This window comes from Malania oleifera, chromosome 4 (genome assembly GCF_029873635.1).
Source record: "Malania oleifera isolate guangnan ecotype guangnan chromosome 4, ASM2987363v1, whole genome shotgun sequence".
In the NCBI taxonomy this organism is placed as follows: Eukaryota; Viridiplantae; Streptophyta; class Magnoliopsida; order Santalales; family Ximeniaceae; genus Malania; species Malania oleifera.
In genome coordinates this window covers 41,036,011-41,058,847 of record NC_080420.1, presented here as the reverse complement: position 1 = coordinate 41,058,847, position 22,837 = coordinate 41,036,011, and the positions used below count along the sequence as shown (strand labels likewise).

The 22,837-nt window shown below is 32.9% G+C and overlaps 2 protein-coding genes across 2 annotated transcripts; one reads left to right on the top strand and one right to left on the bottom strand.

Annotated features, from left to right (window-relative positions):
• Positions 1-1,200: 1,200 nt before the first annotated feature.
• On the bottom strand, positions 1,201-2,786 carry LOC131154132 (caffeoylshikimate esterase). Its single transcript, XM_058106668.1, has one exon. The coding sequence runs from the start codon at positions 2,351-2,353 to the stop codon at positions 1,406-1,408; it is 948 nt and encodes a 315-aa protein (XP_057962651.1). The 5' UTR covers positions 2,354-2,786; the 3' UTR covers positions 1,201-1,405.
• LOC131154133 (serine carboxypeptidase-like 31) lies at positions 2,545-17,332 on the top strand. Its single transcript, XM_058106670.1, has 10 exons — positions 2,545-2,560; positions 13,963-14,070; positions 14,296-14,391; positions 14,606-14,698; positions 14,761-14,861; positions 15,110-15,397; positions 15,717-15,847; positions 16,022-16,117; positions 16,205-16,310; positions 16,859-17,332. Exons 3-10 carry the CDS (start codon positions 14,304-14,306, stop codon positions 17,000-17,002), a joined length of 1,047 nt encoding a protein of 348 aa, XP_057962653.1. The 5' UTR covers positions 2,545-2,560; positions 13,963-14,070; positions 14,296-14,303; the 3' UTR covers positions 17,003-17,332.
• Positions 17,333-22,837: the final 5,505 nt, after the last annotated feature.

The following is a 22,837-nucleotide window of genomic DNA, read 5'->3' as shown; positions in this document are numbered from 1 at the left end:
TTATGTGGCCATTAATCGAATACCTGATTGATATTGGAAGCAAAACAATTTCTTTTTCAAATAGAGCTAATTTTCCAGACTCTTGGTCATAAATGTATCTTCCAATGTCTTCCACAATTTCTTTACAGTTGTCTCCCGCATAAGACAATATTTTTGATTCTTAGTGAGACATAGACGAATCTTATCACATGCCTGATGATTGATTTTTTCTTAATCTCTGTCACCCATATTCACTGGTTTATCATCTAAAACAATATCTAATTCTTCCTGATACAAGATGTCCATCACCTTACATTACCATATACCAAAATTATTGGTACCATCGAATTTTTCTAGCTCAAATCGAGCATTAGTTATCGTCTTTGACGATGATGTCAAAGGCGAAGGGGTTGGAATTCGTGTGAACAAAGTTTCTTCTACTGCTGCACTAGGTCCTGTTATTTTTTATATATTTAATAGCAACCAACAAAACAAAAGGTTTAGAATGATTAGTATGTATCAACTGTATCTACTCTGTTTTATTCTAATTCTGATACCAATTGTTAGCATCAAAGGAGCTCATAGACGTACTTGATACACATGAGTGAGTACCAACTTAAACAAAAAATTTAAGCCTATTAGATCTTGAACTACACCATTTACATAAGCATCCATCAAATACTTACTTTTTCCAAGGTAAGACAAACTTTACAAGTGGAATTCTTAATATAAACTACCCCCAACCCCACTTCCAACCCTTGCCCCAATCCCCTATCCTCACTTCCAAAATCCAAGAGAATCCTCGTGGAGAGGAGAGTGACCTTCCGAAGGGAGGTAAGAGACGAAGCGCTTAGCTTAAGGCCTGCTTTGACAATGGCACTTTGTGGGCAAATTCAACATGATTCCAAACCTTATTCTTATTAGTTTTCCCAATTGATGAGAAAATGCATATATTTCCGCCAAAGAAGATGGAGTAACATTCAAATTACGTAATTGCACTAACGGTATTAGATGAAACTGCCAACCACAAAGAGAGAGAGAGAGATGAAAATTGTATGAATTATGATGCTGAATTGCTGATAATACTTCTCTCTAGCTTTCTATCTTGTTCATTGCCTACAGAGATCTAAATATACAAAAGAAATTTCTCATGTTGGGAGAAAAATATGCAAGTGCTTTTCTTCTTTGCATCAAACCAGTCGCATATGATCAAGGAACAAATTGCAATGAACATAAAATCTTATGATGCAGTAGCAAATCAATCCTTTTGAGTGAAAAAATTCTGGGTTTCATCTACATTGACACACATCTCCTGCATTTTGAAACCCGAAAAAAGCTGTAAAATCAATGGAAATCAATGCTACAGTCTGTAAAACATATTGCAAACTTCAATTTTAAGATTCAAGAACACGATTAAATTCTCTCCTCAGCATCGATTCTCCAACCACGTGAGAATATCACGGCGAACAATCTCAACATTCTCATCCGTCTCCCCAAACAGCAGAGAATGCATCATCCCATCATAAATCTTCATGCTCTTGTCTCTGCTCCTCGCCTCCTCATACAAAGCCCTGCTCACTTCTGGATCCGTCACAGTGTCTGCACTCCCATGGAGCACGATGAACGGAATCTCCACGTCCCACAGTCGAGAGCTCAAATAATCGGTAACCCTCAAAAGCTCCGCCACAGTTCCCAGTCTAGGCCTCCCCCGATACCTCATCGGGTTCATCCCGGCGACGATCTTCTTCTCCGCAACCTTCACGGACTTGTCCAAGAGATCCGTGGTGGGAACTACGGGCAGAGTGGGGAAAAATCTCGCGAGGAACATGAGAATCTGAGGAATCGGCCATCTGGGTCTCACGTTATCGGAAATTTTACACATGGGGGCGACGAGAATTGCGCCGCGGAAGGCGCTAGGGTTCGCAAAATGGATCAACAGGCATATGGCGCCGCCCATGGACTCGCCGTAGAGGAACGACGGCAGCCCCTGATATTGGGGGTCTTTCTGTACGGAGGCGAAGAAGGAAGTGCAATCATCGACGACAAGGTTGACATGTGGGACGAAGGCCTTGAGGCCCTGTGATCGGCCATGGCCTTCGAGGTCGAGGGCGAAGCAGGCGAAACCATTTTGGGCGAGGAAGACAGGGGTGGACTGAAATGACCAGCTGATGTCGTTGCCGTAGCCGTGGACCATGCAGATGATGCCACGTGGAGGGGTGGAGAGAGGGACCCATGATCTGGCGAAGAGGGATAGGCCTCTGGGTGAGGTGTAGAAAGATTTGGATGCGCGAATGCCTTGGAGATTGTAGTAGTCTTCTTCATGTTCTGGGGTTTTGCCCCAAAAATGGAGCAGCTTTTGAAGGTTTTGCTCCATGTTGGGTTTTGGATGGTGGTGACTCTGGTGAGGAGAGGTGGGGTTTAACTACGTTATGGAAGACTTGTGGTTGGATTTGGGTGGCTGGACTTGGACTGGGTTGGTGACTCGGCTGAATCGTACTGAGTTTTTGACCTGGTTAGCTGAGTTGAAGGCTTGAAGATCAAAATTGGATTGTTGCAGACCAATCTTCAAGCCCCAACATAGGTGCCTTTTTCTGTTTTTGCTTTTGCTTTTACTTTTGTTTTGTTTTGTTTTACTACTATTATTATTATGCGCATGTGGCTTCTGTTTCATATAGTTAATGCTTGCTTTTATGTTGCCTGATATTTTTAAATTTAGTGAGCGTTTCAAAATTGGGGGGCATTACAGGCCGATAATTGTGCTAGATTTTTAAGTTCTTCCTAGGGAGAGATTTGGACATCATGATATCTCTCCCACAAACTCCACAAGAGAGGTCTGTAATATTATAGGGAACCCTCGGGAGATATTGGAATTTCATCGACATTAAAGCTAAATTAGGGCTCGTTTCTGAGTGCTGGGTGGTTTGAACGGGATGTGTGGGTTGACCAAAATGAATTTGGATAAATTTCCTTTGAAAAAAAGAGTATGATGGTAATTTGATCTTGATTTTCTTATTTTATTTTAGCTAGATAATGGATAAATTTTTTGCAGCGGAATTAGAAAAGAGTATCAAAATAGATTTTGATTAACTGATTCTAATATGCTCCATTCCCCACAACCCCCCCCCCCAAAAAAAATAAAAATAAAACAAAAGAACAAAAAATGATGCTAGTGTGATGTTTTTGCCTGACAATCCTGACACTGGACCATGTTAGCACAATCTCTTTTTCTTTCTCAAGCTTGGCATTAAGTGAGAGAGCTCTCTGCATAAACAAGAACGGAAGTGAAAGGGATTCTTTTAAAGTAATACAATACTAGTTTATGGGAGATGTGAAGAAGTGATAAGTGGCAATTGATAAAGGTTTGAAGGGAGAAAGCATGTTTCTCAAAAAATAAAATAAAAAAAAATCGAAATTAAAGAAAAAGAAAAAAGAATGAATTGAAACAACATTGATACCTTTCAAAACTGGGAGTAGCATTTGTGGGAGTCTAATAGTGGTGATTAGACAATAATTTTATTTAGTGAATAAGGGCCCTTTTAGGCTTCTTGACCAGCTGTTGAAAGAGAGAGCATCTTTCAGCGTTTGCAAGAAGAATGTGCGCTTTTGTTTATCCATTCATCATGAGGATTGATACTAGTGTAAATTGGGCCAACTTGGGTTATGCCTTGCCCATAATGGCATTCTCTATGGGATAATCAGGAACATTTTAAATAAATAAAAAACAGTGAGGCTTCATTTTTTGAGGCTGGTATAAACCAAATTCAATTCTACTGATCTCTTGGTTGCATTTTGACTACCAATTCCACTAGTTCTGGATAACTGTGGTCAAAAGGTGGCCCTAATCAGCCAATGAAAGATTCTTTGGAAAGTGCAAACACAAAACACCAGCCGGTTGTTGAAACATATTGTAGTGGCACAATTGGGTCCATATACCATGAACATAAAGGCAGGTTCAATTCATTTTAGGCACAATTATGGTACTACTGCTCTAGGGGGAACCCTTAATCAGCGAAGTCCAGCTGCTGGATTGGCAGTGCTAACAAAACCAGTTGTGCCAAGTAATCTTCCTTTATTCTCATAAATGAATTAGGTATCCAACTGGGCGGTGGGCATGCATGGATCTCAGCTAAATGTAGTGGGTTTCTGTACAGTCTTCTGGATTCAGTTGTCATTTGTCACTATACAACTGGTAAACCATGAATTTTTGTCAATCTATTGGCAAGCATGGTGTCATGATAAGACTATGTATTCCATTACAAGTTTATAGGTAGTCTCTCTTCAAGGTTGCTTGGTCATCATGTAGTTGATAACTATCAGAAATCGAGCCAAATTCAGTATAAAATCATTTTTTTTGTCAACAGTACAAAATCATTTCTACCAAAAAAGAAACTTGTGCTCTTTATCTTGACTCTTAGGTCTTAGGTTAGATCAACAGACACTTAATCTAGAGAAAAATAAAGAATGGCATCAAGATGAGGATTATCATATCAGGATTCGTTTCTGGTCTCTTAACACTTTATGGAAGATTTGTCATGTTTGCTGATGTGACTACTCATGTTTCAGAATTGGCAAACAAATTGGTGCATCTTAGATAAGAGGCTAATGAGAGAGACAGCAAGTGAAAACTGATGGTAGGCTTATAAAACACAAACTCATACATGCTAAAACTTTGAGCTGGGTTTAAATGGAGCATTTTTCAGTTGTGATACTTCTTCAAGGCGATCAATAAAAACTCAATCATTTGGGTTGTTTGATTGAGGGATGCGTGGCATGTCTTTTTAAGAAAAAAATTCTTGTTCTTATTTGTTGTGTGCACTAAAATTTGCTTCTCACATAATGAAAATTTGATAATAAAGTTTTGATAGTCGCACCTAACTGCCTATTTGCCTGTTTTTTACTGTGTTTGAAGGAAGAGTACTTCTCTTCATATCATGCACTATTGGATGCGTGTTAGGTTTGGTTCAGCTATTATTGAGAAATGTTTTGAGATTGGAGATGGTTAAGTCTGAGATTTTGAGTTGCATAGTTTTCAGTCGGCATTTTCTTGGGTGATTACTGTATGATCTTCATTGACAAATTTAGAGATAAAAGGCATATAATAATTATATTTTAAACTTTAAAATGGCAGCAGTGAACGTATTATGTACTATTACAAAAATTGCCAAATGTAATGCCATCAACTGAATTTACAAAGTAATTTTTGTAGTGTGACTTATATGTCAACTTTTCCACTTGATCCCTCAAAAAACCAAGCTTTGCCTTGTGTGAAGTTGCTAGTGTATGATTATGCTTTGGCTTTGGAATCACAAGTCATAAACTTGGGATTGGCCATAAATTATCATTCACGAGAGTAAAAAGGGAGGGTTAAGGATTTACCTGGTGCAAGACGTCACATTGTTTGAGTGACTCTAGATGCCATCAGAGTAGAAGATGTTCATTTTTTTTGGACTGTGCACTTAATCGCCTCTAAGTAGAAGCTCCCCTTAATTTTGAACAATTAGTAGATGGTGTTTATTTGCATATCTTATCCTATTGTAGCGCCCTTGAAGTGCTAAAACAGTATTTCCTCACTTCTTATTCAGCAGTGTATGGTTTGCTGGATAAAGAATGTTCCCATAGAATGACATTCTTGGGAATCTCATTCTCCTCATTCTAAATGCCTGCCTCATGAAAATATGTTTTCTTAGTTCATGTTGTAAGATTTCCATGGCCATGCTAGTATTTGGTTCAATATGAGAAACTTGACACACTTGTGAGAGATTACCATCATACCCGTGATTTTTGTATGAACAATGTAGGAAAAATAATTATATTTGCAGCATAAAATAATAAGAATATTTATCAAATTAAGTCCATGTGTTAAAAATTTCAACCATGATAAATCTAGGAAATTAATGCATTATAATCCAATTAACCCAAATAATGGGGGCAATGTGGTCTCAAAATTTTAACCATCGTCATGTTATATTATTGTAGCATCATAATAACAGTAATAATAATATTGCTACTTTAATTTTTTCTTATTGATTTCTCTTTATATTGTTGTAATAAGTAATTATTATAGATATAATAATTGCATGTAATAATATATGAGGACATTAATGTTGAATTGGCCAATGGGGTAGTTTAGTCCCAAAGATAAGATTCCCATGAAAGTTTCCCATCAGGGACAACGAGAATGGAATTCCCATGTTTTGTGGACAATGTGGATCTATTATGCAAGCAAAAGGGGAAATTGAAGAACATGAATATATAGAAATGAAGCAGGTTGAGTAAAATGGAGAAGTGAGTTAGGAATGTTGTGTGGTTGTAGAAAATTCTTAAAATTAAAAGAAAAGTTTTATAAGACAGCTATAATGCCGGCTATGCTTTATGGTTTAAAATGTTGAGTAATTAAGAAACAACATAAACAAAAAGTAAAAGTTGCTGAAATGCGAATGTTAAGGTGGATGAGTGGTATAACATTAAAAGATAAACTAAGGATCGAACATATACTCAATAATTTAAGCATAACACAAGTCAAAGACAAGATAAGGGAGAGATGACTTAGATGGTTTAGGCATTTGAAACGTGGGTCTAATAGAGAACCTGTGGGGAGGAGTGAGTTAGTTATTGCTTCTGGCATGAAAAGGGATAAGGTAGTCCTAAAATAACTTGGAGTAAGGTAGTAGGGAAGGATTTAATAGTCCTTATAGTGGAAGAAAATGCTCTCAATCGGGTGAATTAGCGGAAAATGATTTATGTAGCCGTCCCCACCTAGTGGGACTTAAGGCTTGTTGTTGTGGGCAGACCTCATTTCCAGGGATGTGAGATAATTGGAACATCAGACTCCAACCACAAAACAAATGCAAAGAAGATTCCATGGACATCTCATTCCTAGAATGTTGAAAGAATCGCAAATTGCGAACTTGATTTATCGATCAATCATGTAATAATTAATTTCACAGAACCACCTTTTGAACCCATATATTTAGTTGTTGGTTGCCTGTTGAAGTTGATCAAATAGGAAACGAGAGTCTTGTAAATTGGCCTCAAGGTGAAGAAAGCTACTTGTCAAGTTTGATGCTCAGTCACTTGCACAAACTAAAGTGTTTTGTGCTGGTCTAGATTGCTCGCATGACAAATGATTTGGAGTACAGCATCAACGAAGAAACGCAGGGTTTTAACTTCACAATATTTTGACATATTAGATGAATTGATGAGATGAATCACTGTAAGATCAGCACATATTTGTGCTTCTCTTTCATTCTTTAAATAAACCCCACCTTAGTAACAATGAACCAACATAAAAGGAAATGGTATTGTTGTTGGTCTGCTAAGTCAATAGGAGGATATCCATTGGCCAATAAAAGCTTAATTATTCTGCATGTATGTGCAAGGATATAATTCCACTTCATATGCATGTTGTTGTTGCACTAAGGGATTCTAGTGGTCACTTAAATATATTTTAATTTGTTCACAATGATATCTAGTGAAATTGTTTAATTTCTTTTCACTCCGCATTAGACATGGAATATGTTTATGCCTACCACTTGTCTATGTATGAGAGAATTAGACCATGTAAACATCATCATCTTTGGGCACCAAAAACCACACCAAGAGGTGTCTAGCTTCAACTGATATATGATTGACTGTTGTAAACCATTACGCGTGTAGGTCAGTGTGTAGGTCTCTTTTTTTTTCCCACAAAGTCCAAAGCTAGTTCTTGAACAGCTTTTAGGCTTTTAGTGGAGTGGTTATATTGAGAGGAATGGAATTCCGGGTGATGAAGGGATCTAAGAATAAGTAGCTACAGGGCATATAAATATGAAGTTTGGATCTTTCAAAGCAATTTAAACTTAGAAATCTGTGATGTTGATTATTATGAATGGGCAGCTGGATAAAAATACATTGAGGTTCAAAGAAATCTAATGTAAGAGAATCAATTCAGAAGTCTATGATGATGTAGTATGCTATTGGATAAACATGTATATTGAGGTTCGAAGCAATTTAATGCAAGAAGATCAATTTTAAAAATTTATGCCGATGAATAGGATGCCGATGGATAAAAATATATCAAGGTCCAAAGTAATTTAACGTACGAGGATCATGAAGTCTGTGATGATGATTATTAGAAATGTGCTATTGGATGAATTGTTACATCTTTCGATGAGTAATTTCTAAACAATTAAAAGATTAGTCAAATCACTAAGAGATGAGATGATTTCCCATCTTGTTATTCAGTTGAAAAGAGTTTGCAATCCAAGTCATAGATCAACAACCAACTTGATTGTCTGTTGTCCATTTCCACCTCAACTTCTTTTGATTCAAGAGTCAACATACACAAGGTCTGCCACAAAAGCCCAGCTTTCTACTTTTTGATGATGAGATTCCCAAAAGCAGCTTACCTTTCTTTCCTTTTTCTTTTTCTTTTTTCTTATTTTAAAAGCACCATCAATTGGGAATATATACCATAATTTCTTTTCACTTGGCACTCTTATGAAAAGTGATCAGGAAGATCACAGTCAATATGTGCAAACAAATTGCCATAGCTTGATTTGGCTCTCTGTAGTGAACATCAATTAACTGTTTTTTGCTTCACCACCATAACTATTGACATAAAGAAGGGAACATCCTTACTTCACGTCACTATTCCTTATGGATTTATGTAATGCTTCTAGTGTCTGTAATCGTGTAAAGATTGTAGCTTCGTCTTTTTCAATGAAATTCATCTAATCATCTTACTAAAAAAGAAAAAAAGGAAAAAAAGAAAGAATTGAAAAGGGAAAAATAGTGATGTCATGACCATAGGGTAATATAGCTTAACTTTATTCCAAGACAGTCCTTTCTCTGATATATCCTGAAACTGGGGCATAAGTCTCCTCTATGGTGTATGATGGGCATATGGTATCTTTTAATATTCCAGAGAGCCATATCAAACTAATCATCTGTTTCTAGTCCTCTGTTTACAGTATTGATCATTCTGAATTTTATAACCTAGCAGATCATCAAATTTATGATAAAATGAAAAATTCACACTTGTTTCATGTGTTGACTTAAAGTTGTGAATGATTACAAGCTGCGTTTACTCTTGGCATCATTGTCTTTCCTGGAGATTTTGCGACTTTTTCCTGTCCTCTGACTGCTTCAATTAATGGATAAACCACCAATGAGCTGTATTTGGTGATTGTGTTTCCTGTTGACTGTTGGGACTTGTCGGAATAGGAGTTGTGTTGGAGGTAACAGAGAAAGTGAAGAAAAAAGAAGACCATAATGTTTTAGTTTGCGGAGATTCCTACGAATCTTGATATCCAGGATGCAAGATTCCTGGGAATATAGGATTCCGGATTCTCACATTTGGATTAGAAGCATATCATGAATGGATTCTAGGGCATGAGATATTCCATGTTTGGTTTATGCCTGGGAATGATAAAAAATTTCTATTCCCATAATATCCTCAAGTTGGACAAGTGTACTTCACAAAAAAAATATTTTATATATTATTTGATCACAAAATTCAGTGGATAAAATACTACATTAAAAATTACTAAACTCATCAAAGCACAATATCAAAAGCAATAATTAAAAATATGAATTATAAATTACAACATAATTCAAAGGCTAACTCAATAGTGCAACTATTTTCTAAATACACGTGAGTCAAGCTATGTTGTTTAATCAGGTGCAAGTTATTCCATAATCAGGATATTTTTGGATTTCTAAAATATAACTTGGTTCTTTTTTGTCCCTCATAATTTTTTGGTGATTCTCCTTGGTTGGGAGTGTGGATGCCAACCTAGGGATGCCGGTGTTGAAGAGATTTGTGGGAATATCTACCACTCCTGGGAATGGGGTTCCTGATTACAAAATGTGAATGTGGGAATACTCAGGAATCAACAAAGATTCCAAGGAATTGTTGGTTGAATCCGTGAACCTACTGCCAGAGTCACAAAATTTTGTGATACTAGAATATGTGAAATTTTGATTGTTCTAATTTAGGGAATGGCCTACTTCATTATAATATATGCATGTTTTATATTGTTTCAAAACTTTTGTATCATATAGAGTTGTCCAGTTATGACCTTCTGATTTTTTTTTTTTTATGTTCAAATTAACCTTGTTTGCTCATTTGTAACAAGCCATTCTTTGACATGTTAGAATCACCGTTAAATTGTTCCCTTAGGGATATCTTAGTGGTTAACGCATGGGACTCCTATGTTTGGAGGTCTTAGGTTCAAATCCTGCATGGGGTAAGTGAATGGGTATGAGATGGGTTACCTCCCGTTGTGTAACCTAGGCCCAGCAGGTTTCCAATTGACAGAAAAAAGGAGGAAAAGAAAAGAAAAAAAAAAACAGGAATCGCCATAAATTTATAAACAAAAGGCAGAGACTTTCATTAAATTTTATTTGAACCACAATTTTAAATAGCAGTAGTGGGTAGCATAGTGGTAATTAGAACAAGTGTATTTGTAAATGGGAGTAGCCTACGTTATATAGTGAAAGGCTGAAGGCTATGAGTTTCTTTTTCAAGCATACATAACCTTATCTATATTGGTAAATGTTTTACATTCTTTAGCCCCCTGACCATTCTTAAAATGATTTTTAGATATTTCAGATCCGTTTGATCAACTTACTAAGAGTAAACAATTTTATGTTAGTGTTAAACTATTAACGGAAAAATTATCTCTTTTTAACTTTTCATTAACCATATATGTGATTAATAAATTAGTTTAACAAATTGCATTTGCTTCTAATAGGATATATGCCATAATCTACAAGGCACATAAAATATAAATAAACTAAACAAGTTCTATTATTTTAATAGTTAAAGTAAGTGAAATCTAATAAATCTAGACTATCAAGATATATAATATAACCTAAACTTTGAAATTACAATGTTGTAATCATTAAAAAATAATATTGACGCAATGGTATAGTTGTCACTGTGTGATCTAGAGGTCATGGGTTCGAGGCGTGGAAACAACCTCTTACAAAAATAGAAAGATAAAGCTATCTAATATAGACCCGTAATGGTCTGCCCTTCCCTAGGCCCTGCATTAATGGGAACTTTGTGGACTGGGCTGCCCTTTTAATCATTAAAAAAATAAAGAATTAACTGTTAACACCTTGAACAAGACAAACTGGAGAAGAAAAGGAGGTTGAGGTTAAACAATATATAAAAGAAATATTAAATTAATTATATTATGAAAATCAATAATTTTTTTAACAGAACATTGTTTGTATCAAACTATTTACGATTGCATCTCTTGCGAATATTACAAGAAATGAATAATTTTGAATTGTTATCAGCCTCAAAATTGTCTTCCCCTCTTTACATAAGGTGAGATTGATTTATGAAAGAAAAATTGAGAGACAATAAGAAGGAAAAGTATAAAAATAAACAAAGTAAATTTTCCCAATAACAGTTTCGTGGCGATTGTGGTTTGTAATGGCTGTTATAGATGTCATTTTTATTCCTACACCTTTAGTGGTGTGTAATACAACAGTATATGCACGTGCGCCCATTTATGATTGCATAAATGTTAAAAAATATTGTTTACATTTAATATAAACAGTCTGTATTGTTTATATTAATTATTAAATATTAGTTTTAATTAATATTGTAAAATAGTATTGTTTATATTAAATGTTTTCGCCTTAGAATTCTGTTTAAATATGTATTAAATGTTGCTTATAATAAACACTATTTAATTAATAACTTTATAGCCTATATTAAGCGCGAGTGTGTGTATGTTTACATAGAATAAATATTGTTTATTATGGATGATTATTGGGAGGCGATGAATCATGCCTATAGTTAGAAATTCAATAAAATTTTTAGTTTGCAATGGTGGGAATCATTGGGTGGACTTCTATTTCCTGAAAAAGGATCTTTCTTCATAGCAAGGGCTTTTACGGGTAGAGAAAGAAAATTGAATTTCTTTTTCCTTGTCATTTTTTTAGATCTTTAGAAGTGTGAGGAACCATAGAGCTATTGAAGGGGTGAGACTTTCCTTCAAAATTTTTATAGGAGTTGGCATCGAAGAGTTTATTTTAGTTGTTATTTTTTGTGTATAGTTGCAAGGGCTTCTTCTACTTTTGTTTGCTTTTCTGTGCAAACTGTTTAATGAATAAAACAACTTTGACTCATCAATAAATTTTAATAGACTAATATATTTTAAACAAAGAGTAGAATAAAACTTTGCTTCGCAAGGGTCTACTTTTGGGATATATATATTGGAAGCTCTATAGAGCTAACCGTTGAAAGGCTGCCATTACTCCAATATTAAGTAGTGTTTGCGTGAAATATTATTTTTAATTAAATGTTCTTTGATTTTTTTTTTTTTTGCCTAAAAAACGTTCTTTAAGGCTGACATTAAATTGTCTAGCTCCAATATTAAGTGGTGTTTAGATTAAATATTGTTTAAAATAAAATGTTATTTGATTTTTTTTTTTTTTGTGCCTGAAAATGTTTTTAAGGCTGAACATTAAATGTTGTTTGCATTGAATTGTCAATGTATTAAATGTTTATTTTAATAAAAATATTTATTATTGTTTATATTGACTATGTTAACAATAGTAATAAGAAACTGAACAATAATTTTTAATTAAAGAATAAAATCAAAAAATCAGTGGATTGATGGATTTGCAAGTAGTTTTCTAAAATGGATAATGAAAGTTAGTAAAACATTTTGAGGTACAGGTAAACATTTCTAATTCAAGCAGAATTTGGTGTTGAAGTTAAAAGTTGGTAAGAATTGTGATAAAAAATCTACTTCAAGGGTCCCAATGATGTTCATGTGTAAGATTCAACATCTAGGGGAACAAAAAAAAAAAAAAAGAAAAAAAAAAAAGACGGATGCTCCACTTAATTGCTTAGCAATAAAAATCTGCCTAAATCCCACATCAAGTTTCGAGTGGTCAACCCAATAAAAGAAATATCTTTATGTAGGACTCTTCATCTACATCTCATTTAAAAAAAATAATTCTCTTGATAACGGATTGAGGATACAGGTAATCATGAGTATATATAGGTAGGTGGGCTTGGTTTGTTTTCATTGTGTCTTGTAGGAACTGCCTCTGGACTCTAATTTGGTTTTTGCGTTTCAATGAATTTTGTTTTCAAGCTGATGATTTCCCTTAGTTTCATTCTTATTCCTTTATTATATGTCAATGCTGTTGTAGGCAGTGAGCATTGGCATAGGGGTTTGAACTCATGGGGAAAAGAGGATCTTGTGACTGACTTGCCTGGTCAGCCAAACGTAGATTTCCGGCACTATGCTGGTTATATCACAGTGAATGAAGAGTATGGGAGAGCACTTTTCTACTGGTTCTATGAGGCCTCATCTCGACCCCATGAGAAGCCTTTAGTGCTTTGGCTTAATGGAGGTGAGCACACATGGAATATTTGGGGCCATCTATTAAACCATCTTCATTCATCACTGATTAGACAGTTATGGAATATTTCAAACTAGTGCCTGTGATGGCAAATCTTAAAAGTGCTACATCATTTGTTCATCCAGCTATTGCATCCTCCCTGTTCTGGCACTCCAGTAATGGATGCTTCTAGGCGGTATTGGAAAATGCTGCTTTACAGAGTTTTGCCATGGTCAAGTAAAAAAAAAAAAATTCTATTGCTTCACATTCTCTAATACCCATAGAAACCAGTGTGGGAAATATTAATCAGCTTGCAATTGTCTTCTTTGCCAACCACCTCAACAAGCCTCTGACCAAAGGTCTATCATAATCCATCTATATATTGATCTACATAACCAACACACACAAACATGAGCCACACAGGCACACAGCAAGCTTTATGCTTTTCTGGTACTCTTAAGTCTATATCTTGGTTATCATTCTTTTTTTTTTAAATATTAATTTTTCTGTAATAGTGAGGCAATCTTCCTCATTTCCAACTCAGCTGATAAAGTCACATTTAACAACTCCATTTGGTGCTTTGATTCCATGTTATCTGGTAAGGCGACGAGATTCTTTATGTTTCAGGACCTGGATGCTCCTCTGTGGGATATGGAGCAACACAAGAGATTGGTCCCTTTATTGTGGACAGAAATGGACATGGACTTAAATTTAATCCTTACTCATGGAATAAAGGTATGAGATCTACAATCACACTTATAAGCATACATAGGCCATGTACGCTTATGTGCAGTTGCGTGATCTATGTACAATTATGACATATGCATCCATATATGCACAGATGCATAAGCACACACAGAGTCACACAGAGATATCACATATTCCTACATTCACTATTGTACAAACGTTAATTCATTGATAATAATAAGATTGTTTTAAAAAACCTCTATTATGATGCAGAAGCCAATATGTTGTTTTTGGAATCTCCAGTAGGAGTTGGCTTTTCTTATTCAAATTCATCTAGTGATTATGATAATATTGGAGATAACTTTACAGGTACGCCATATTTGAATTCCATATGCATGTGAGAATTTTTGTCATTTGCAATTATATTTTGAGTAGGAGTTGGCTTTTGTCTGAGCATATCTGAGACATTTGGTTCGATGTGCCTAGAAGCTTATTTATGAATTGTCTGTATGATTGATTTATCAGCGGGTTATGAGTCTAATTATTCTGCTATGCTTTGTATATTTTGGTTTATTTGCATTAGCAAATGATGCTTATGTTTTCCTACATAAGTGGTTCGTAAAGTTCCCGTTGTATAGAAGGCGGAGATTTTATATTGCCGGAGAAAGCTATGCAGGTATTTCACCTTACTAGCCCTTCTATGTTTTATGTCAACTGAACTTCTAATGCAGACCCTAGTCATTCAACACTTACCAGGAAAATATATTCCAGAGCTGGCTGAGCTCATCTATGACAAGAACAATAATCCTTACCTTCACATAAATCTCAGGGGTATCTTGGTATGGTCCTTGCCTAGTTGTAATCGTTAAAAAAAATATAGAAAATATATACTCATACTATTGGACTTTCCTCTAGTCAATTGCATAGTTATTGCTCAACTGCTTTAACATTTCCATGAGTATTATTCTCAAATATATCTAGCTTGTTTTAGCTTGGTTTTATCCTCAGACATAGTGTTTATGCTTGTACTATCTATTATTTAGTGAGGAAGGGTATAAATCAATCTGATATTTTTGTTGAATTGCAGTTGGGTAATCCTGAAACTTTGGATGCTGAGGACTGGAGAGGTTTTGTGGATTATGCTTGGAGCCATGCTGTGGTATCTGATGAAACTCACCAGATTATCATAGAAAATTGTGATTTCAACAGCAACAATACTTGGAGTAATGAGAATTGTAGTCGAGCTGTAGGTGAAGTATATGCACAGTACAAAGAGATAGATATGTACAGCCTGTATACCCCTGTCTGTGTTCGCAACTCAACAGGTTCAGATGACAAATCAATGCAATTCATGTTTCAGCAGACAACTACGATGGTAAATAATAATTCAAAATTAGAAAATAATGTTTTGTTGTGGCATTGTATATATATATATATATATATATATATTTTGTTGGGCCATACAATGCAGGAGACCTTTCTAGATATCAACTCATACTAAACTATAAAATTGGCATTTGCTTACACATCATATTGTTTAACTAGAGTCTTAAACCTGGTAATGGCCTCAAAGTTGGTAAGATGGCATGTTGATCAAGTTCTAGGCCATTTGTCATTTAGTTACAAAAGAAAATTATTATTTGTATGAATTTTTTGAGCCTCTTGAACTTATTTACCTGATGGTGATGGTTTAGATGCCAAGGATTATGGGTGGTTATGACCCATGCCTTGATGATTATGCAAAAATCTTCTACAACAGACCAGATGTTCAGAAAGCGCTCCATGTCAGTGATGGTCATGTACTCAAGAACTGGAGCATCTGCAAGTAAACAACTTCTCCCACTCTGATGCTTTCTGATGGTTGTCACCGTCCACTAGGACATTGATGCATAAATTCCATAAAATGACTTAACATGTGCTGGAATTTTATAATGAAGAGAACAAGTTCTCGGGTTTCTATGCTTAGATTGAGCATTTATTCTAGCTTGGGTGGATGCAGTGATACAATGTTTAGTGCCTGGTCAGACTCAAAACCATCCATGGTTCCTATATACAAGAAGCTTATTAGAGGAGGACTAAAAATATGGATCTACAGGTACACATTGGCAATCACGTTTCAGTTTCTGGAGAATGTTATTAGATTTTCTTTATCCTTTATGATGTTTGCAATTGGTTGCTCCAGTGGAGATACAGATGGAAGAGTTCCAGTTTTGTCCACAAGGTACAGCATAAAGTCTATGAGCCTACCAATCACTCAAGCATGGAGGCCGTGGTACCATGAGATGCAGGTAATTAATCCTTATTTCTTCATACGTAAAATTATAATTAAAATCTAATCATATTATTCTATATTTTCTTCACTAGTGATTTTATGCCAATGTTTTATTCCATCTGTGCTCCATTTAAATATTCCTGTTTATGTCCTTTAATACGTTTTTGAACATATACTCTATTTTTGCTGATTGGTAATATATTCTTCCCTTTATAGACTAACTCTGGGCAATGGCCATACTAAGAAAAGGGTGGTTCTCATTTTCATCGGTGTCATTAATTATAAAATTTCTCCTTGTCCGAGCCACTTAAAGATCAGTCATGGTAGATGTCACCAAAAAGTAAAATTAAGCTTATAATCTTTTAGAGAGAGAGAGGAGAGAGGGAGAGATGATGATGATGATGGGGTCCTAGTCATGGCTTGAGAACCAAATGAGCTGTGCAGGCCAAATTATTTGCAAGTCTTTTTGTGTTGTTGGCATCAACAGTAATGTGCGTGAGTATTGCATTGCCTATACAGAAAGCATGTTGCTTTAGTTAACAAGGGTAGGACTTTGTCGATCAGGTGATTGGCTGGTTTCAAAAATACAAGGGCCTTACATTTGCGACATTCAGAGGAGCTGGCCATGCTGTGCCCATTTTCAAGCCCCGCAGTTCACTTGCATTCTTCTCATCCTTCCTTTTCAAGAACTCTCCGCCATTGAAATGACAAAATGAGGCTAGCAGCGGTTCTACTGACTAGGCCTGGAGTAACATGCAGAATCCGAAAGAAGATACCAAAGCATGAACAGCTTCGTAATATGTATTATGATAAAAAAAGTTTGGGAAGTTAATTGAAATAATAAAGGCAAAAATGCCCTTTTCCTTGGATAAATCTTTTGCTGATCTTAATATATGAAGAGTCCTGTATTGTAAGACAAGCCATGGGAGTTCACCCCACCCATCAGTCAAAAAATTGGCAGAATATTTCTGCTCGATTATCTCATGGGAGCTGGTTTTTGTTGGTAGACCATGTTAATGAAATGATTGTGTTGCTCCCTCTCTGGTATTTTTTGTTTTTTATTTTTGTTTTGTTTTTATGTTGAGTTTCTAACAGTCATCATGGGAAAAAAAAAAAGAGTAATAATCATCCATTCAATGCTTGTTCATCTAACTGTTAATTAGGAGAGACTTCGAATTTAGATTTGAATTGAATTTGAATAAGATGTAATATGAAATTGTATTGAAATTTGTTCAAATTCACTCAAATTCAAATCTAAGGTCAAACATCTGTGCTTCCAAACGCAGTCTTGAGATTTTTATTATTTTTTTTTAAAAAAAAAAATTTATGATGGAGAGTGGATCGTAAATTAGTTGGATACTTTTAGGAAATCTCCCAAGTATCTTTGACATGGGTGTTTGCTTAAATACAAGCTTGACTTTGCAAGGAATGGAATTGAAATTCAGAGTTACAAATTTCTTTTTCATCTTGGCTTTTGGGTCAACCTTTAGCCCCAAGCTTAAGACTTGATCTTTAACCTCGACCTCGAGCTTACACTAATGCTAATTTGATGAGTTAAGACTTAGTATTTCACCTCGAGCCAGCCGTTGGTCCTGAGCCGACCGTCATTCTTGAGTTGATTTGTGTCGAGAGTCGAGATCTTGGAAGCGCAGCTGGTTGACACATGTGCCCATGATGGTCCTGTGACGTCAATACAATCTTGTGTTACATTTTTTTCCCCCCCTTAAATCTAATTCCAAAACATCTCCCAAGAATAGGCTTAGCAAATTTAGATGTTCTTTGAAATATTAATTAGCTACAAACATCACATATGAAATTTAGAGATTATAATGAGCATGTGCGAAAGTTTTAATTAACCTTGTGTTTGGGAGGACTTTTGGATTGAATTTTTATGAATTTGGATAAAATATATGATAAAATTATATTGAATTTTGTGTAAATTCACACAAATTCAAGTACAAGACACGGAAGCATTAAATTATTTTAGTGTCAAGTATTTCTAATACATAGTATTATAGTCACGGGTTTGTAATTTGTCATCAGTTTGTTTATATTTAAGCATAATAATTTTTAAGATAATAACAAATTGCTTGCAAACCTTAAAACATATAAGAAGTTAGTTTTTATATAAAATTTTAAATGAAAAAAATAACTCTTTGAAAAAATACATGAGCTTCATCCTTTAAAAAAAAAATTAATTAGTTTGTTGCAAGGTAGATTTTCATGTAAAAAACAAGGTAAATAAATATTCTCTTTCCAAAAATACAAATTTGAAAAATTACAAATCAAAATAATTTGCTGGAATAAATTTAGGAGCTTCTTTATTTAAAAAAAATAACGAAAAAAAATCCTTTTTTTTTTTCCCTAAAAATTCTAAATCAAAATAAAATTATATATTTGGTTTATAGAATTTTTTTTTGAAACTTAGATCCTCTATTTCCTCAAAATACCCACTCTCTGATCCACAAATTTTATTTATAACATATCTTAATGGAAATAAATGACCTTAATATTTAATTGATATGGGTAATTAATATATCTGTTTAAATCAATATCATCATGATAATGGCTCAATTTGGGCTGGATTAACTATGTAAACATATATTAATTAAATTGCATAAAATGGAAAGTAACGCATAGTCGACCACAAATCAATTTAAACTCAAAAGTCACTTACCAAATTTAAATTTTAACTTAAAAATATAACCAATTCAATGCTCCAATATATGAATTGAAGCAAGATATCAATTTATATTTGTAGAAACCTGTGTATTTATTAATTTTTAAAATATTTACTTGAAAATATTAATATGATAATGTTTAAATTAATAATGTAATTATCGTTTAACATGGAACAAGATAAATTACTAAATTTAGATATATAATTGCATAAATTGAATAATTAGAACTTTGAATATTTTGTTATTTAGGCTAAATAATAAAAAGCAATTTGATATGTTTTAATTTAAAATAACCAATCCCTAAACAATTAGGTGAAATACTAATAAGACCTTGCATTCATTTCTCTAATTATATAAGAATCCTCTCGGGATAAGCTATAATATTTAAGTAACGTAACAAATGATTAAAATATTAATTAATTTAACATTAATAAATTTAACAAATTTAGAGAGAATAAATTTAACAAATTTATTATAGAAAGTCACTTTTCATTTGTAATGATTTATTGTGAGAAAATCATACCTTTCATTTTTAATGATATGCTTTGAGAAAATCAAGCAATGGACACATGATTTAATGATATTAATGTTAATAACATCGTATTCAATTAGTTTTGTAAAAAATCTTTGATTAATAGTTAGAAAATTTTAAATTTTTTTAATTCAAAATTATTTGAAGTGGTTTTAGATATGAAAAGACCTCTTATTTAAAATAAAATGAAAAAAATTCACTTATATCCTTTAAACTATACCGTCCATTACAAATACTTTCTTAAGCTTTTAGAAGCGACATTTACGGGTTCCTTAGACTATCAAAGGCACAACAGAGTAAATATCTGTTAATAATAATAGTAATAATAATAATAATATTTTATTATCCTTTTATTTTAATTTCTCTAACGTGGCAGCAACATCTCTATGGCAAGAATTAAACAACTGTAGGATTGTCAGAGTTGCTAGAAAGGTCAAGTGTCATTTATGTTTAACATGTATAAAATGCGTTAAATTTTATTAATAAATAAAAACCTATTTCATTTATTAAGTTTAAATTATTTTTTGATTAAAATTTTTTTGGATAGGACAATGTAATTTCATAAAATATATGGTACGCATACGGGTAAAAATTGCAATATATAATATATGCTATATTATGAATTGGATATATTACTCATGTAATGTGGATATTGTATATTTTTATAAAATTAATTATTTAATTCCACAAATTTTTATTTTATTTAAAATTCTCATAATGCAATTAATTTTTCTATGTTTTTAATATGTTATTTCTTTTACTTATTTATTTATTTATTTTTTGTCGTGAGAGCCCACAAGTGATTTATTTTCTTTTCCCCCCCTTCCTTATGGGCATTTTCCACTCATTTAGTAAAATTTATTAATAATAAAATTTCTTAGACTTATAGAAGTAATTTTTTCTAAGAAAAATATTAACCATTTATATGCCATACCCATAACAATAATCTATTAAATTTTACTATTACATGTTAATAATTTTTTTTTTTTTTTACAGCCATGAAGATAGGTTAACCTTATTTTACTTATGTAGACATAAATTAAACATACAAAGTTTTAAATTTTAACTATTTATATGCTTGTTTCCCTATCTCCTTTATTCCCCACAATTTTAAAACTAGTATAACTTTAGATCACATGTGTGGTCTCACTCTCTTTGACACAAATGCAGTGTGCAAAAGTCTAAAACAATTATGTACTTTACTAAATTTGTCTGACTATAAAGTAATGTTTGAATCATGAATTTCGAAACTTGAATTTAGATTTGTTGGATTATAAAGTAATGTTTGAATCATGAATTTCAAAACTTGAATTTAGATTTGTATGGATCTGAAAGAAATTTTATACAATTTTACATTGTACAATTTCAAAGCCCGGCCCAATTCTATGCTATGATAAACATAATTTAGGAAGACATTTTAAAAGGAAAATTTTGAATTGATGAATCTTAATGTTGATATCTTGTTTATATCTACTTCTAAACTCATTCATTATATCATTCTTCTTGAATGCAATGTGCTCAAGAGCCTTTTAGTGATAAATAATTTTTCAAATCAATCTTATTACTAAAAGGAGTAAAGATTCTTATGTGAGAGAATCGTGCATATTTGATCGGATTATTATGAGATTTGATTGAGATTTTATATTAAATAAAAGCAATAATGTAATTGGAATTAAGGACCCTTTCCTTTAATTAGTGAAATCCATGCTTAATTGGTATTGTTCGTGAAATGTTATGTAAGTACTAATACCTCTTCCACGTGCAGATACTTCATTTTGTTTGGGATTTATATAACACAAATAAACAAAATTTATTAATGCAACAAAATGAAAAAATACAATGCAAAAAACTAAATACATGAAAAAAATAAGAACTATGTATCTCCACGGCTCGCGGACGCATGGGCCAAACTGGGTTAAGACTGATTGAATGGATATGATTTTTGACACGCCACTTTAGTTTAATTTTTGTTTGAAATTGATTTTTAATTGAATTATATATATATATATATATAAAATAAAAAAATAGGAAAAATGTTTTAAAAATTAGAAAAAAAATAAAAAAATATTTGGGTTATTTTGACTTGGATATAAAAAAAAGTAAAAATTGAGGAAAAGTCTTTAAAAATCTCAGAAAATTTTAGAAAAAGATGTTGAAAAATTTTCAGAAAAATTCTATAAATTTTGGAAAAAAATCTGGGAATATTTTAAGGCTTTTTTTTGTTAAAATTTGATGATTTTACTTGATAGTTATTTATATATATAATTTATTTTTGTGTGTGCGTCTCAATGATTAAATGAAGGATAAAAAACTATTTCAGACTTCACCTATATTAGTTTTGAGGAGCGTTTATCTAACAAAAATCCCCTCTTTTGGAGGCCTTATTAGACATTCATAAATCACACTTTATTTTTCATTTTCTCTTTAGATTTTTATTTATTTCATTTATTTTAAAGGAGTTAATTAAAGACAATTATATTTAATTTAGAGATAATTCATAATTAATTGGGTACCATTCGTAAAATGGTGTGTAGAAGGTGCTAGTATCTTCCCTTTGCATAACTGAACTCACGATCTAACTCTAGTAAATGGAAACTGAGACTATTGGTTCCTTGGCATAGGATTAGTTTAGAGACCAATCAACGAGTAGTAATTAAATGATCTAACAGCACCTAGGAAAATAACAGGTTAGTGACGATTCCATCTAATTTTTAATATTATTAAAATTGAAGCTTAGATCCTCCATTCCCTCACAATACCCACTCTCTAATCCACAAATTTTATTTATAACATATCTTAATGGAAATAAATGACCTTAATCTTTAATTGATATGGGTATTTAATATATATGTTTAAATCAATATCATCATGATAATGGCTCAACATGGGCTAACGTCAAAAGGATTAACTACCTAAACATATATTAATTAAATTGCATAAAAAGGAAAGTGATGTATAGTCAACCACAAATCAATTTAAACTCATAAGTCACTTACCACATTTGAATTTTAAATTACAAATATAAATGAAAGATTCAATATTCCAATGCCAATTCAATGCTCCAATATATAAATTGAAGCAAAAAATTATAACTAGATATTAATTTATATGTGTAGAAACTTGTGTATTTATTAATTTTTAATATATTTATTGAAAAATATTAATATGTTCAATTTTAAATTAATAATGTATTTATCTTTTAACATGGAGCAAGATAAATTACTAAATTTGGATATATAATTGCATAAATTGAATAATTAGAACTTTAAATGTTTTGTTATTTAGGCTAAATAATAAAAGCAATTTGATATTTTTTAATTTAAAATAACC

Excerpts from the sequence above, each read along its gene's own strand:
- LOC131154132 (XM_058106668.1), bottom strand. The coding sequence starts at position 2,353 with ATGGAGCAAAACCTTCAAAAGCTGCTCCATTTTTGGGGCAAAACCCCA.
- LOC131154133 (XM_058106670.1), top strand. The coding sequence starts at position 14,304 with ATGTTGTTTTTGGAATCTCCAGTAGGAGTTGGCTTTTCTTATTCAAAT. Across the intron at positions 15,848-16,021 it reads AAGAACTGGAGCATCTGCAA|TGATACAATGTTTAGTGCCT; the intron begins GTAAACAACTTC and ends GGGTGGATGCAG. Across the intron at positions 16,311-16,858 it reads CGTGGTACCATGAGATGCAG|GTGATTGGCTGGTTTCAAAA; the intron begins GTAATTAATCCT and ends TTTGTCGATCAG.